At 33.0% G+C, this 18,559-nt stretch overlaps 1 protein-coding gene across 18 annotated transcripts in view; it reads right to left on the reverse strand.

Annotated features, from left to right (window-relative positions):
* The window catches only part of LOC128226735 (phosphorylase b kinase regulatory subunit alpha, liver isoform-like), a 47,470-nt gene that overhangs the window by 13,310 nt on the left and 15,601 nt on the right, over positions 1-18,559 (reverse strand). For 2 of the 18 annotated variants that reach the window (XM_052936747.1, XM_052936743.1), the window contains exons 15-24: positions 16,548-16,712; positions 13,344-13,508; positions 13,103-13,120; positions 10,818-10,880; positions 7,549-7,584; positions 6,802-6,843; positions 4,037-4,069; positions 2,555-2,792; positions 1,323-1,398; positions 125-202 (exon numbers count right to left, since the gene is read on the reverse strand). In XM_052936747.1, coding sequence (XP_052792707.1) covers positions 125-202; positions 1,323-1,398; positions 2,555-2,792; positions 4,037-4,069; positions 6,802-6,843; positions 7,549-7,584; positions 10,818-10,880; positions 13,103-13,120; positions 13,344-13,508; positions 16,548-16,712 — 914 coding nt within the window. Of the gene's footprint in view, positions 1-124; positions 203-1,322; positions 1,399-2,554; positions 2,793-4,036; positions 4,070-6,801; positions 6,844-7,548; positions 7,585-10,817; positions 10,881-12,499; positions 12,560-13,102; positions 13,121-13,343; positions 13,509-16,547; positions 16,713-18,313; positions 18,459-18,559 lie in introns of all 18 variants that reach the window. The other 16 variants (XM_052936744.1, XM_052936745.1, XM_052936746.1 and 13 more) reach the window with 16 other exon arrangements.

An 18,559-nucleotide genomic window follows, 5' to 3' on the forward strand; every position in this document is an offset into this window, starting at 1 on the left:
ATACTATTGCCAATTGTTATTTTTCATATATTTTGATTGCTTTTTTAATATATTTTGATTGCTTTTTTAATAATATCATGACACTGACTTTCATAATGAAAAGAGAAGGCACAATATCTCATACCAGAGCGAGATCCTCCACACGTTTCCTCAGCATACCTGCGGAGTGTCTCACCAGCCACCATTGCTTCCAGTGGCCAGCCTGGGAAAAATACCAAACAGTAATCAATTTAAATGGAGACTATCAATCATATGGGTCATCTATTGGTCATGACCAATCTGCATACCAAGTATGAAGTTCCTGGGTCCAAGCATTCTTTAGTTATTGAGCAGAAAGAAATCGCAGTTTGATGTACTGCCTGGTGACCAAAAAATTGTTTTTCACCTGAAAGTCACTCTAACCTTGAACTACTGACCCCAAAATCAATAGGGGTCATCTACTAATCAAGACCAACAAGCACACCAAGTATAAAGTTTCTGGGCCCAAGGGTTCTTTAGTTATCCAGATGAAACAGTTATTTTACCTCAATGTCACTTTGACCTTTGACCTACTGGCCTGAAAATCAATAGGGGATCATCTAATAGTTATCACCAATTGGCAAACCAAGTATGAAGTTCTTGGATGCAAGTGTTCTTTAGTTATTAAGCAGAAACCCTTTTTTTACCTCACAGACTACACAGTCACTGCAACCTATCCCGCGATCTTGACCTACTCCCAAAATCAAATCGAGGTTATCAAGTTCCTAGGTGCAAGCATTATTTAGTGATTTAGCGGACAGTGATTTTTCACCTCAAGGTCACCATGATCTTTCACCATGATCTTGACCTTTGACAAAGTGATCCCTAAATCAATAGGTGTCATCTGCTGGTCATGACCAACATGCGTACCAACTATGAAGTTCCTGGCCAAGCATTGTTTAGTAATTGAGCGGAAACTAAATGTGACATACTGACTGACTAACTGACAGACTAACTGACTGGGCAAAATAAATAAGTCTCCCCCATTTATTGGGGGTGACACAATTGCCAATATAAATTGATAATTATTTAAACTAGTTTTTGGCCTGGCTATAGATCTGAATATTGTCTCTGTCAACATTTGTACTAAGTTTCATTCAAAAACCTTGAACAGTGAGAGAAGGATTTGACAATAACTCAACTTTTACTCTCTTACAAAACACACCAGCTTAAATATTAGCAATTATCAAATCATCCATGAGGATGACTTAATTTATTGTAACATTGATATATCGCTTTATTTTAAATGTATGTATGATTACCTCAACACTAACGGCATAGGAAGTTCACAGACCAACACCCACCTTTTCATAGAGTTCCACCAGTAGCTCCTTGACTGTGCATGACTTGCTATCAACCTCTGTATCCCAGTCTGGGCCCCTGCATAAAACACAAATAGTTACTGATAAGCCCAAAATAAGATGTTAAACATGGTAGAATACCACTACAGCAAGGCTTAGTTTCTTGTAATTTTTGTATGTGTTTCCTCCATGATACCTTATTAGTAACAACCATTTAAGGAATGAATTGCGGGGTTGGTGTCATTATCGGGGTATGAACGTAATTGGGCTGGTCTAAATGTGTGGAGTCCGAAGCCACGCGTACTTTGACCAGCCCAATTGCGTTCATATCCCTGATAATGACATCAACCCCGCAATTCATTCCTTATATTTACACCAATAGTTCATTATTGTATAAAAGAAACGTTAAAAAATACTTAATTTCATTTCGGATTACCTTTCAGTAATCCTTTCTTACCCATTCTGTAAATAGGACGACCCGACTGTTACCGGAAACATTTTTTTTCAAATGACGTCACAATAACGCGGGAAAAGATCAACCACTTTGAATCACTTTTAAACGTAAAATTGAAACACTTTTGGCAACAAAATGTTTAGAATATAACAACTTATCACTTTCTGAAATGTTGATTTATATTTTATGGGACCTGCTGACACAATACAAACAATAACAAGATCAATAATTTTCATGTATATTGTTATGCGATGAATTGCGATCTGAACATATCCAAAGATGTTGCGTTCATCGATTGAAGAATGCAATTGCCGAAAGGCAGTTCATTTAAGGAATGGAAGTTGAGGTGTAAATATTAAAACATGAGAACATCATTATTATATGCTTATTAAATGACTTGTTGGTCCAGTCAAAACTATTTGTCAAAGGTCGGTAAGCTTTTATTGAATTTTCAATCAAAAAAGTATGATACATAAAAGATGATTATTTCTGATCCTCCATTTAATTTATTGAAAGGTCATTTAGAATAATTTCAGTCAATCTTTCTTTGATAAATTTGTTATTTAAAGAAAGCAAAATAAAATTTAAGAATATATACAATAATATATACAATAGACTTTTGTTTAATATTTCACACACAAGGAATTTTGGAGCTGTTGACAAGCTTCCAAATTATTGACCAATCATAATACAAAATCTATTGACACGCAATGTCATGTATTATTATTATTATTACAGGAAGTCATGTAACATAACTACCACATAATCTTCCTTAACTCACATTTTCACGTAAAGGTAATGTATTATGTCCGCTTGCTCGTTGAGATTCTCCGAGAGCGCCAACTGCTGTACAATCTCGTGCACATTGACATTCTGGTAAGTGGCATCTTTACTAAACTTGTCCATGTGGGGCCACGCTCGATGGGACGCCTTTGGAGACGATGGGGGGCTGGTGTGGGGCGTGCCATATGGGGACTGGAACGGGGAGTGGGTCCCCTTCAGGTGAGGGTGGGAAAGCTCTGTATTTAGAGGGAATAGATAGTCATGACACAGCAAAAGATAAATGCTTCAATATTGACACTTTTGCTTAAAATTGTTATTCAAAGTATCTTTTATTTAAAGCTGCACTCTCACAGATTGACCGTTTGACAACTTTCTTTGTCTTGAAATGAGCCAAATTTTACGAAAATGTCTGGAAACCAGTGATAGAAGATTGCTGACTAGATTAGATCGCAGTTCATAATTACCTTTGAAAATTGATAGTTTATGGCTTAAAGCATTAATAACACTTAAAGAAAAAATTGAAATTTCGCCAGTTTCCCCAAACGTTTGAGATCTGTTCTACTATTATTTATCTGAAATACATGAATGAATTGAAGGCATTGATGCCGAAATCAGCTGATTCTGAGACAAAAACTACGGGTAAAAAAAAATGTCAAAACTGTCAATCTGTTTGTATGCAGCTTTAAAGGTGATGAAAACCTTTGCCCAAAACATAAAGTTCACATGTTAAAATGACTCAATTTTGAGTATAAGAAATCTTTTAAGTGTGTTAGGCATGGTTCACAAATAATATCTGAAACAACATATCCCATTTATATAATAAATATTAAAAACATTAATGTTAACTTTTAAAGGTGAAATATTTTATATATATTTTTATATATGTTATGATATGCTCATATATTTAAATAAGACAACAAGAGCTGAAACACCAGGGATGTGATTGACCTGGCAACTGGAGGGCTAAAACCATTTCGGCCATGGGTTCTTGGGGCTCTTTTGGGGTCAAAAGCACTGCCGTAGAAGAAAATCTGGCTTTTCAGAAGCTCTTTTAAGTGTTCTTCTGACTTAAATTTGAAGCAAACTGGAATATCAACTCTAACAACCAAAAGCACTCTTGTAACTTTTTTAATCAGCCCCAATTATTTAAAAAAAAAAATTGGGGGGGGGGGGAACCATTAGACAAATCACATCCCTGAGTTACACTTGTCTCAAATCATGTTAGAAATACAGTGATCACATGTGTATCCATGAATCTTCCAGAGCAGTAACGATTTGAAAGTTAACAATAATGACGTAAACAATGTTGTTAACTTTAAAAAAGCTCAGAACAATGGTACCTTTTTACAATACAAAATAATAAAGAAAACTAAATAAATTTAACCATTCAGTTGAATAGATCAAGAAGATCTATTAATTAAGAATTATGAAATCTTGCTCAAATTTAAGCTGATCTTAGTAAAAAGCCAAGATACTCTACCTTCGTTAGTGGGAATTCTTGGCAAAGACCCCTCTGTTAGAAAATACAGAATACAGAAATATTTAGTATAAGCTTTACAGTGGTGGAGTTTATGAAAATGCAAGACTAGGGTCCACATTATCAACAGGCTTACAACAAAATATAATTTTGGTGCGGTCAAAATCACTTAATTTTTGTTTTCATTCTGTTTTGAACGATTCATTTACAACCTTGAATGTTTAACAATTTGAAAGTGAACATGTATAGTAATTTTTTGCTTTGTGAAAATTAAGACTTTTTTAGTGTTTATGCACATGTCTCTGCCCATGTGACATCCCCAAACAGATCCTGATTTAATCATTTAGATATATAGCCTTTGACAAAAACAACTGCAATATATCCATGTAGTCATTGTTTGTTTGTTTTTTACTATATAATTTAGGGGATCCCGCATACACACTGTTTAGCATAGAGCCATTTGTGCCAAACACTTAGAAAGTGATTATTTAATTTTGCTTTACTAAACAATTAATTCATGCTGGTTTGTGCCACGCTTAAATAATGATGGTTGAGTAAAGCAAAATAAACAATAGATATTACTAAGTATATCAACAAAAAATATTATAGAATGATGATTATTTTATTGTATGCTTGTTGATAAGACAGACTTACTTCAAGACAAATTCTATGGCTACAGGATTTTAAACATTTTTTTCTGTTAAAACATGTTTTACTGTCAGTGAAAAAGAAACAAAAAACAAATACACATAACTGGTTCCTGCAACTGAAAGATATTAATTGTATAACACCATCAAACCTCCAAGCTGACGAAAAACAAAAAGAAAACTCTTTGTATTATGAAAATAGGATATTCAATTTTACGAAAATGTGGATTTGTTATTAATGTTTATAACCTGTTAATATACAAATTGGTTTTTAATATATCTTACAGAGCATAGGAAAGTTATAATCATGGTTTCAAAACATACATAAATATGGTTTAATGTTTTGCTTAAACTAACATTCATAACTGTTGGTCAAAAATGCAAAGTTAGTTGCTAAGAAATGACATACTCATAAATGTAAGCAATACAATATTTAAGCAAAGTGCATTACTGCAGAGGCCTTCTATTACCCCATCATATAATACCCCTGATACACTACTAAGCTATGATTTGTTGTGTACCGTGGGAGATTTGGCTAAGAAAATCTCGCAATGACAATTAGATAATGAAGCAGTTTCATTGGTTCTGCAAGGTACCAGAATGCTTTCCCATTTAAAAATATTCTGGCGAGCACCGGAATTGAACAGGGTCTGCCTTTAAATACAAAAATATATAAGTACAAAAATATTTTTTCAGTAGTCAAGACAACTTGGCCATGGAGGCTTCTAAAATCATACAAGGTAATTGATCAATATTTAATTGTAAAATGCAAATTCATTGGTAGAGTTGTCTCCCCTGCCTTCAGTCAATTGTCCCACAGTATGTATAAAGTGTTACAGAAGCAAGCACTGTGGTTGCCATTGCTGTCTATAACCTGAAAACACACCCACTGTGAATGTCTAAAGCTTGCAAAACACAGAGAAGTAGATTGAAAGGAAAGATAAAACTCTATCTGTCTTTATCAATATAATAATTGATACTCAAATTTCTACACAGTTCCCTGCAATCAAAACTAAACCAAAATAAAGTTTGGGACACACTATTCGTACGTGTACACAAAGCCCACCTGTAGTGCTTTATGTAGAAGTTGGCCTTTTAATATAGACATTTATAAAATCCCTTTATCCAAGCAAACAAAAAGGCTCACCAACTTTGTCTTACATCAACAGCTTTTTTCGACAATATGTAGTTTCAATAACTGTTAACATTGTCCGAGGCTACCCCTGTACTCATACATGTGTAACCACCATTTTTTACCAGGCTATCGACTACACACTTTTTCAAAGTACACATACCTGGATAATATTGCGCACAAAAAGTAGTCATGAATATCAAATTTACATGTACAAGTAATGTTTCCCATCCTCTCTCAAGTTTGGTCTTTTAAGACAACAGAATTTCTAGAGTCTGCATCTATGCATTGCATATAACGCAAAAATTGCACTCCAAAGCTACAGATAAAGGTCATTTAATAACTGGCATAAATGCGCTTTAAAATGCACTTATTACTTCATCAAATCAAAGTGTTCATATCAGTACAAAAACAAATTGTTATAAGGATGTATCATAACTTTAATCAATTAACGACCGATCTGGAACAACTGTTTTGACCAAATTGAACATGGCCGCTATTAAACCAGTGTAGAGTCATTTCAACTCCTACATAGTGGTTTTCCTTCACGAGTGTTGTGTTTTATAATGCAAAGGGAAGTAAGTGATGTAATGAGTTTTTAACAGATTAAATTCTGCGTTTAGGATGAAGCCTATCATGTATATACAATACATATACAATACACTTAAAAAACTTCCATAAGGGTGTACAATACATTTTAAGAAAAAAAATGATGTGTAGCTTTGGCATTCAAAATAAAGTGTGATCACTTTCAAAACTCTCACTCAGGTCCAGGACCTTATCAAGACTATTACATATATGTCTATAAATAAAATGTTGCCAAATATCCTTGACCCAAAATCTACAATCAAACAACAAGTTCAAATAGTATTTGACTAGTTTGACAATGGAAGGTCAAACTAATCATACCAGTCAAAAAGAAGTTGAAAGTAAAGAAAGAAAATACTACCAGTATTCTCTGGCAAGCCTTAACTTCTAAAAAGACATACCCTGGATAATGCTAGTCACACCTTTTCTCCTAATTCTCTGTGCTAAGAGAAGAATTGCACAAGTTACAATTGAATATGCCATACATAGCACATCACTGAAAAGTAGTTACATGCAGTGTATGAGTTTGTTTTTAAAAAATGTACATTCATTGTTTGACCATATACACTAATATTTGATGTCATAACTGCATTAATCATTATTAAGTTTGAAATATATAAAAAAAAAACTTATAGAGATAAACTGAGGGAAAATACAATAAGAAATTTAAATATCCCATTGAAATTAAAATTCAATATAATAAAGACTATGAAGACAGAAAAGCAAACTCTTCATTATGAATAAAACCTGTATATGGGTCTGAAATTTGGGGATGAAAAGATGCAAACTAATCAAAAGAAGGCATACATATAACCCTTTTGAACCATTTGAAACCATTTTGGCTAATATCTTTATGTTCATCATAACATGAATTCATGTCAAGGAAAACACTAAATAAAGAGGTATATCAAGGGTTATTTGTTGTACACGTGTACAATAGATATATCAACAAATAAAAACATACATGTTACCAGCACATCAAAATATTGACTGAGACAGAGTTTGAATCACAGTGTTCATAACAGTGATTTAAAGAAACGGAACACACTGTTTAGTTAATTTGACAGTTAGTAGTTTTTTTGTGACTAAAAATTTCTTTAATGCTGGATCTATCCTAGGTATGTTAATACTTGTAACTTTTTCATTACCTCCAGCTTCAAGTTTCTTTATAGCTAAACCCAATGCTAAAACAATAATAACAGACAAACATGAACATTGATACTCAGATATGAAAAAGACATGTAGATAGAACACACAGGAGGTTTTAATAGAATGTTTTTAAAGAAACTCTACACAACTTTATATAGCACAAAACTTTGATACTAATGCAACAATCCAATAAAACATTAATACCCAGAACTGCATGGAGTAAAAGCTGAATTCAAACCCTGCTTTCATATCAACAAAGTTGTGCAAAGTTATCAGAAAGATCAGAATGCATATGAAAAAGAACAGAACAGATTTATACATATTTGTGACAAGACAAATTAAAACTAAGGCAATAAAAGTGTGGTTATAAGGTCTAAAAAAATTGTTTCTGGTAATCTAACCCTACCTAATAAAAGCCACCAACCGTAGAATTTTTCTTTTCAAGAAAAACAAAACAAATAAAAAGGATATTCCCACCATAAACAATTCTTTTTTAAAACATAAACTGTCATTAATTTTTGAAATAATAAAGCTCCATAACAACAGCAATAAATATGAGAAACATTTGCAAGAAACAGTCAATGTAATTAGGCTTTTGGATAAACAAGCCCGAATTCTTATACTTTTGCTTGGCATCAAACTTTTGAACAAGCCCTGCTATTTGAAAATCAGAATTCGAGCAAGTCCTGAAGACATTTTACCAGTGCAGAGCTTGCAGGCTTGTGTAAATTTCGACCACTGAAGAAATAGTGCAAGAAAGTAATTTTGACATAAAGTTCAATTGAACAAAAACTACCTACCCTACCCTTTCTAGTAATTTTGCGGGTGTTACCATAAACAAACATTTTTTTAAGCCGAACTACTGTCTTAAGTTGTCACTGCAACACAGCAAAGAAAAATGGACCTTGTTTGTTCTCATCACAGAGGGAATGTAAATGAAAATATAATACAATTAGTCAACAAGAAAAGAAAAAAAAATCTGACAGGAAAACCTCATGTTGTATTTTAGTAAGGACTTGAATTAATATTAAAGCATTTTAGTATGGAAGTAGGGCTTGAAGTGTATGTCCATGTATTCAATTATTTTGAGGACAGGCAAACTCTTACTGCAACAGCTATCAACACACTGAGAAAATCTTTTTCAAACAACAACAAAAAGACCAGCAAAAAGAATCTAAAAGAATCTACAATACATATGTAGCTCCATTTTCCATGTTGTGTTTTTAAAGTCCTAATATTGTCTTCACAGATTGCTATGATTATAAAAAGAAGCATATAAATAACTATATATATATATATATTATATTATATATATATTTATATAATTCACCTACAATACGGTGAAGTACACAGTAATTAATATATAATTGCTAATTTATTTTTTCTAAAACACACAAGTGCCCCAAAAAACATTATTTTTACCATAAAATGCTACTGGTATGTATCTTTAGGATATGGCCATACATTAATAATTAGACGTTAATATTCATACTTTTGAGGCAAGAAAGTGCAAATATAACCACTTCAAGGCCTTTCACATTTATTCAGATTCAATAGTACGTAAACTTTGTATGCTAAAATAAACAGATGCAAATTAATAAAAAGTATATACCGGTAATACTAACGTAAAAAAAAAATTACAAAGAAAAAGCTATCAACTTTTAAAAGATAGTTAAAAATAAAACATGTAATATTTAACAGGAACAAATTCAACATATTTTTTGTCTACCTGGAATCGAGAACATAGATTTGCACATCTCTGAAACTGAATAATTGCGACTTCTCTCACCACCAAGTTATTTTCAATATAAAGAATTAAGCTTTGTTTTAGTAGCTGTCTTAATAGGTGGTACACATCTAATACTCTGTATAAAACAGAAAAGTCACAGTTACAATAAAAGGGAAAACAATTTCAGAAAATCATAGAAAAAAAAACAACATACATGACTGCTGGGACACAGACAGATGGAAACATACAAAATGGAAAACAATATATTCTAGCCAACAAAAATGAGGACAGGATTAGAGTTGTGTGACTTTTCATGGCATTTTTATTAATTAAAAATAGGAATTCAGCCAGGATAACAGAAACTGTTGAAGAATAATCCCTTGGATAGGAGTACATTATTTTCTCCACATGTTAATATTTTGAACATTCAAATCAGAACAACCGGTCACTTTTAAAAGCTTTGTAGAGCTAAAACATGGTTCCAATTTACCATATATTTTTTTAAAAGATGTTTTATTTAGATCATTTTGTAAGCCAAGAAACACTACTGCCATCTACATGTTTAACAACTAAATCATTAAGAATATCTAAACTATAAAAGCTCCATATGAAGCAAACAACAGTGTTAAAGGGACTAGACACTAATCGATACAATTGCAAAAACAGTGATTTTTTTTTGGAATTATTTTTACCGCCTGTGCCTTGCCAATTGGGAAAAAAAAAATACTTTGGGAAAAATACAAAATCAGGCCACAATTGCTAATACAATGGTAAATATACATGTTCTAACTTGTTTATGCATACATTATGCAGTGAAAGAGTAAGAATTGTCAAGTTTTTGTTAATATTTAAAGAAATTCATTGTTTTTTTATTCATCAACGTAATAAAAAAAAAGTACATTAATCAATTTGGGAAAAAAATATAAAATTTTGGGAAAAATGGACATTTTTTCACAAGGGAAAACAGTCTTTAGAAGGCAGTAAATTGCACCAAAAGAAATCACTGAGGAAAAATGAAAATTGCCAAAAACTTAATTAAAAATTATATAAGTGTGTACAACGTATTGAATTTTTCTTACTGATGTTGCTTACAACATATGCATCTTTCACAGTTTTTGCGAAGTTTTTCCAATTTGAAATTAACTTGGCTTGTCTGCCACATAAATCTCAGTATGTTTAAAAATGGCGTCTGTATATTTAACTGCACTGACATAAACAGATATGATGTGGGGAAACCATTATACGATATTTTTAAACGGGGAAACTCAGATGAGGCAGCAACATAAATGTTGCGTTTATTCTTTTAATCATGTAAATAGACCTTCTACACAAGCTTGCATTGACAATCTTGCCTTGTTTTTAGGCAATACAAATAATATTTGCTGATTTTTGGACAGTCTCGTATCTTTAGTCCCTTTAAGCTTAAAATATTCTTCAAAAACTTTGTACTGAAAAACTCCTCTATAAAAATCCTGGCTAAATTCCTATAACCTGGTGTACCACTGAAGAACTCAACAGCCGACACAGCAGCTCGCATACCTGACTGTTCAGGTGATGTAGGTGTCATCAAAGCTCTGCGCTGCCGTAACTGAGCATGTATTGCTCGAGTAGGAGAGAGAATATATACATAGAGCAAGATGCAAGACATTGAAACATACTTGTACATACAGATGGCGATTATATTGGCATACACAGAAAATAAATATATATCGATGGCAACATTGAAATAACCATTAAATGCTAAAATGGTACTTTTCAGCAGAGACAAATAACTTAAATGTTAAAATCCTGTAAATGCCATTTTTGCACAATGTTGAGGGCTGGTGCAAAACTGATGTAACTATATGAATTTTATTCAAAATTGAATCCCCTCGGCCTGCAAGTATTGGGATTTCCTTCATTCAAAGCATTTGCCGCCTTTTATAACATGGTGATTTTTTTATAACATGGTGACTTTTTTATTGTCTTCCAGAATGGGTGTTTTCGCAAAAAGAATCTGAAAGTTAGCATATTCAAGAAAGTTAAATTAAGTTTTTGCACCAAAATGCATATACTGGTTCTTCATTCAGTGCCATCGATATGTAGCTTCTAGCAGGTAATTCAAGTATCACATACATGTATGTTAATTTGAGATCAAGTTTTATATACATTCTAAGGAACTTCTTTTTATGAAGATTTTAAGTTATTCGACTATTGCTTAATTCGGACCAGAAAAATAAAAGCACTTTCTTTCGAAGTTTTTTTAAATGAATTTTAATGTTTTCAGTGTAATAAATATATGTTTAAACTTGAATCACGTGAACAGATTGACTCGACTAGCATGAATTTGCTGAGAAAGAATATAAACATACAGAAATTATGAAAAAAAATGCAAAATTAGTTTGCCTTTTTGTATTAAAGAATGCATTACCTGAAATAATTAGCAAAATACATTTAGAGTTAAGGTCCATGCCCAAGCCAATTGCACCACCAATAGAATTCACATTTGACCATTTATAATGAATCTGACGCCAACAACCACCAAATTACCATTTAATCATTAGGTGACAATTAATTAGTTGCTAGATTTTCATCCCCACCTGCCCCAGTTCTTTTCTGACGCTCATTAAAATGACTCAAATTAAAATATTGAACTAGGGTCTTCATTTGCTTATCAGTTCAACACTGTCCAGGAATGGCGTTTATTTATACCCATGGTGTCGATGTATAACATTTACAGGTAAAAAAAAGGGGTATCATTTTCATGCTTTATCTAGAAACACATGTTTATGGTCCATTATGCAAAAAGAAAGAGCATAATTATATATTCAGCGCTGAAACAGTCATATAAGGAAAAAATAAATAAATAAAAATATGACACACCCCTCTCACATTTAAATAAAATTTGGATGAAAACTAGCAAATAATTTTTATTGGTCTTAATTGGTTTGCAAGCAGGCTAATATAGAGGCATTTGTGGCAACACTAAGTAATTTGTCATTCTTTTTTGCTTTATTAAACAAGTAATTTGGCAGATGGGCTGCACCAGTCTTATGCGGCATTAATGGTTTAATAAGCAAAAATGAATAATAACTATAACTTAGTGACATGTGACACATTCATTATTAATCCAAGCTCGACAATACCCAACTTACACTTTAGTACTGACCAATCACAAAGCGGAGGATGCTTAAGCCTTAAGATTATAGTGGCTTATTTTAGAAATTCCGTTATACTGTTACCCATTTTGCCCCACATGCGGCATGTGATAGTTTTCAATGATAAATCATCCTCCAAATCCGCTTCAAAGAAAACATCATACTTTGTAACATATGTTCAGTGTAAGGCGTACGGAATTCTGGATCACATCTCCATGATTGTGCTATTTTTTATGTAAAATATTAAGGTGGCCATCTTATGAAGGAGTGAACAAGAAAATATCGTAAGATGAAGTACCTCAGAATAACACCAGGGGCAGGTCCCGGATTTTACGTTAGAGGGGGCGTATCTTTTTACTTGTGACCCTCTCTCAGTTATTTGGTTTAAAGGTTGGCAGGTTTTATTGGGGGTAAACTCCCTCACTAATTTTAACAATTTCTAGTCTGACTTAGTGCATATTGGGCGTTTTTTTAATACTCTTTTTCTCCTATATTGAAATAAAAAAGTAAACTTGAATGATTTTACACCGCACATTTTTTTTATATGATTTAGTTCAGTACACTGTTTTCTAGATTATAATATCATCTTATACAATAGCATGCATATGAAGGCAATGAAACGATCAGCACTGAGCTCCTACCATTACCAATTGATAAATTGCAATTTCAGTCATTTCATATCATTACCTGGTAACCGGACGCAAACTTAATACAGTAAAACAAGAGAAAGTATAACCAAGGGCCACAAACTTAAATTTATAGATATAAATACATAACACACAAACAAGCATATAAACTTACTATAAAGAGAACAATCAGTTCATTATTTTCTAATAGCTTTTCTCTTTAATTTTTATACAAAGGATATGACATCATATTAAACTAAATCGGAAATGACATCACCAAATTGTTACTAAATATAGCATACCTGGGACATCCTGTGCGTCCACGGTGATTGACCTTGATCTTCGCACTATGCCCCTCACAGAGCTAGATTTGTACGACTTCGAGGCTTTACGACCCATACTAAGCAGACGGGGTCGTGGGCTAGACCTCTTCAATACATCGCCTATGATGTCTAGAATCTGTGTGTCTGAGAAATATAGCAGAACATAATATTAATAGGCTATGACAGAATGATATATTATTCAAGTTGAATAAGACCAATAAACGAACAGATGTGACAACGCACATCAATCCTATATGGACCCCACTTCACCCTGTGAATCGGGAGTATAATTAAATCTGCCGACTCTACCGAGATAGACCAAGGCTATGACAATACTTAGACTTTTATCTTCGAAAAAAACAGACTAGATATTAAAAGATGAATTTTAGTTGTGGAACATATAGTTTCTTCAAAGCAGTTTAAATATCATTGACATATTTAATTGTACATGTATATCTAATTGTACATGTATATCTACAATCTCACAAAATTTCAAAGTTCTGTTATGAAAAAGGTGCCTATTTTAAATATGAGCAAGATAATAATGAAAGATTTATCCGGTTAAATGGTTGCAAATAGGAAGTGCTCATACCCATCCTTCCATGTTAAAAAGTGTCGATTTGATAATCCAAACTATATTAACATCAATCTAGTATAACAATCATATTTAAGTCTGGCTTCAACTATCACTGTTTAGGCTACAATTCATTCCCACCAATTGTAGTCGTGTCAGTCGTGGTGAGATGTTAAAGCTAGGATTCATTTCGACCGATTATAGTTGTGTGAATCTAGTGAGTTGTTTAGGCTATGATTAATTCAGACCAATTGAAGTCGTTTTATAAGTGGTAAGATGTTAATCATTAAGAGCTGTTAAGGCTATGATTCTGTCCAACCGAAATTAGTCGTGTTTTTTGTCGTTAGATGTAGTCATGTTAATTGTGGTGAGTCTTGGTGAATCATGTGCCATGGGCAATGTTTTAACATTCAGAAGAACAGTTACGATTGCTCTACAACAACAGTATGAACCAATGCCGACATAAAACAGATTATGAACCATTGTGATTCTATATGTATTAACTATGTATAATATAGTTTGCCACAATTGCATTCAGACCATGTCATGTTAATACACAATAACAGGCAATCACTTACAACCACTCATGTTTCTAGTAAGAGCTACAATCATCCAAGATTGCCTACAATGGTATACACACCGTACGAATGAGCCTGATTTTGAGTTATGAATGTCTGTTTAAAAAATGTAGCTCAACCACAATTTAAATTTTCATGGGGCTTCATGATTCACCAGGATCACCCACGTCTCATTAAGATTCATTTAGATTAGCAATGAATTTATTTGTATATAGATCAAGAATCACTCCAATTATCTAGACTTTCAAGTGCAATCGTAGCCCAAACTTTGAAAGTGAGAGCCAGGCATTAGTACCAGGGTATCTACAAAATGGTTGAAATAGGAAGTGCCTGTAGCCATTCTACAATCATCACTACTGTGTATTTAATAATCCTAAGTGAATGAGTTTTGATCTTGTTTCATAATGAAACATTTTATTACCTAGTAAGAAAACGACGCAACATCTATATATAAGGTGACTGTATGAAATACTGTTTTCCCAACCAAAATGCCAAAACACCGAATGATGTGCAATGCAGAAGTGAATGACAAAGGCGGAAATCATTAACCATGATGTCATTAGACTTTGTTCAGTATACCAGTGCCATTTACCATGTGCAAAAAAGGAAGGATGATAGGTATATGTACAGAAGTCATCGAAATTAGACTTTTGAGTTATCAAGATGTTATTCTTGAAAAAAAATGCCAGAACCCTTGCAAATTTGTTTTTATGTAAAATTAAAAATGGGAACGACTTCTGCAGACAGTTTACTAGAGCCGGGCTTGGGCATAACAAAAACAAGAAAGCCCGTGGCATATTCCAAAGCTCCTCTGTTATTTTACAGCTGCAAAACGGGGCATAACTAAACAACTATTGAAACCCAGAATTGTGCACCTTGCTAAACACATACATATTGTCTTTGGCAACATGTGTACCAAGATTCATCTAAATATCTTGGCAAGTTTTTGAGGTATGGCCAAGGTTCAGGATTTTCGAACAACCACACTGATACCAATAACGAACCAAGACCTTGAATTTTTTTCATTGCAAGTCAAACAAGCTAAAGAATGTTTGTTTCTGGTTTCCAATCAGACTTATTTTTTCACCCAACCCAAATTTTGTTATTGCCTTTGTCTTTCAGTAGTTTCTTGTACTGTCAAGAGATGTTGTCTTCATACGGCCCTATTGTTACCCCATTTACCCAATAAAAAAACCCAATCCAACCCTATTTGGGGTAGTGAAATTGGAAAGAAATAATCTATTTGTTTTTTAGGTCTCAGCTAATTTCGACCACTAAAGGTGAGGTTAATGCAGTAGATGAACCATACTTGTGCCTATAAGCTCACAAGAACTAAGCGCTGAAATAATAGGCAGTACATATTTTACCATTTACTGGACAAAAGCAATGACAAATTTAAAACACATTGAGAATACTGTAGGTGATTCGATTTCGTTATGTCCTGTTTTTGTGAATTTTGGTTTTGGCTAATTCCATGAGGTTTAAAATATGAGAAAGCACTATATAATCAACAGGAAACAACGAGAAAATTGAATATATATTTATACAAATATTTTCCTTTTTTAAATTGGAGAAAAGAAATAAACAAACACTCAGAAAATTAGAAAAAAAATCTCCAGTAGCTTAAAAACAATATCAAGAGTGTGGCAGGCTAAACACACATGCCCAATTGCATTTTTTTAATCAAACAAGGGACATAACTCATTTATTCTTAAACCCAGAGTTATGGGCCTTGCTATGCATGTTTTCATCCCAAACTTCAATATGTGTAAAAAGTTTCATTTGAACATCTTGTATTGTTTTTGAGTTATGGTCAAATGTCAATTTTTGGACAACAATGCCGACAATAGCGACAGTGACACCAAGGATATGAAAATTACTCAACCTTGTTTTTAAAAAGGGAATAGCAAATAAATCATGCGTATAAACATACATGGACTACAGCCAAACAAACTTAAGGGATCATGGCCAATGTCATATATCATTTTCCATCACAAATCCATTATCCAAGATATCTTTTATAAAACCCACCTGTGCCTGATTCTTCCGCATTCTGCACGAAGCTCAATTTCGTGACGCACGACGTCGACACAAAATCACTCAGTTGTCCCAGATGGACTCTAGTTCCAGCAATGTACCCACTCTGTAGCTTACGAATCGTTCCGATCAGCGAACTTGGAGGCTGCATATACTGGTCTAAAAAAAATAGTTCCATATTAAGAGAGGTCATATCTCTAGAATATTTATTTTACACATTTCAATCACTTAATATGATTTTTTTGATATATAAAACCATGGAATGGTTTAAGAACTCTCCAAGCTTGATCTTTAAAATTAACAGCAGTTAACATTGTTGTCTTTTCTGATTAAGTATGCAATCAATTTGAAAACAATGAAATTACAGCCGAATATCTCTAAAATGTCAGAAGTGATTATTTGAATGTATGGATCTTATTTTGACAGAAGAACATATTAACAGATATGTGTGAGGAGGCATGCATAAATACGAAAGCCAAAACATATAATAATAAAAACATTCTTCCATATTCATGCAAACAATGATTTATACTACAAGCTTAAATGCCATAAAGAGCAAAAACAGAAAAAAACTATTGCCCTGATATCGTAATTTGTGTAAAATACTAAGCTAGTAACTTAACAAATGATGCATTAAAAAGAGTGCCACTGGAAGGACACTAATCAGTGTTTACGTCAAACAAAAGGCGTAACTCAATAATTATTAAATAAGAGTTATGGGCCTTGCTGTACATAAGTGTATTGTCTCTGGCAACATGTATACCAAGTTTTGTTTGAAAATTTGTTACCTTTTTTTAGCCAATGTTCAAGATTTGCATTCATAGCCAACGCAGCAGAAGACATTAACATCAAGTGTATGACAAAACCTCAACTTTGATTATATACCCATCATGAATCCACACGCAATACATATCTCAAAATACTGGTGCTCCGGTGCAATACAACCCTATTCTACTCTGCTGATGTCAGTAAACAAATAAGTTTGTCATTAAATGGCATTTATATGAAAAACAAAATACATTGTGCCTTGTGAAATCTGAAGCTGCAAAAGTCCACTTCAGTCAAATACAACCTCCTGGATCAAAACTCAGTACTTATAACCCTATTTTAATTCCGAAAACAGGCGAGCTAAAAATTGATTGGCACAAATGTACCTTAATGTTCACATCAATTCCTTTATCCTTCGCACTTTCATTTATACCCATAAGTACACAATTTAAAAGACAAAGCATTCATCTATCTATTTGAAATCAAAACTGACAAAAATTAAGCACACTCGATGAAACATATTGGGAGTTAACCACATACCAAATAATAAAATATGCAAGAAAATGAGAGGAATAAAAGCCAGCAACAACAGGGAAAATTGGAAACGCTATATTCTTTTCAGCTACCATGAAATCATTTATTTGTTTTGCTGTGGTCCATATTTCATGCTCTTTCTGCTTAGATTAATCGATTTTATCACCATCACATAAAAATAATATAAAATTCTCATTACTTAGCATTTAATTGTTATTGAAAAAGGTCATATTTCAGTATTCCAATATTGGATATGCATGGAAATTGAACCTGTAAAAAATAAATGATTTCAAGAAAGTATTAAAATTGGTCAGAATTTAATAAGCATCACTGCAATTAGTACAGCCACTACACGCTTAAGGTACCCGAGATAAGATGCAAAAATGACATGGAATCACCAGGAACCAAAATTTCACATTATTTTTCTTCGGGTACCTTAAACCCCGTGATATTCTTACCAAGTAGAGTGGAATTTAGGCTTATAGCTAAAAGTGGTCGACCCATGCCTTTCCAACATTTTTTTATGAAGGAAACTTCAGACCGTAGAATATCGACCATATAATTGGCGTCAAGGGAAGTGTAAAATTGTTGAGAGTCCAAAAACTGTGAACGGTATAGAAAATTGTGGATTAAATGCAATGGATAATTTCACGATGCTATTGATTTTCAAAAAAATAAACCCCTTTTCATTTTCTCTGAAATGT

This window comes from Mya arenaria, chromosome 3 (assembly GCF_026914265.1).
Source record: "Mya arenaria isolate MELC-2E11 chromosome 3, ASM2691426v1".
NCBI lineage: Eukaryota > Metazoa > Mollusca > Bivalvia > Myida > Myidae > Mya > Mya arenaria.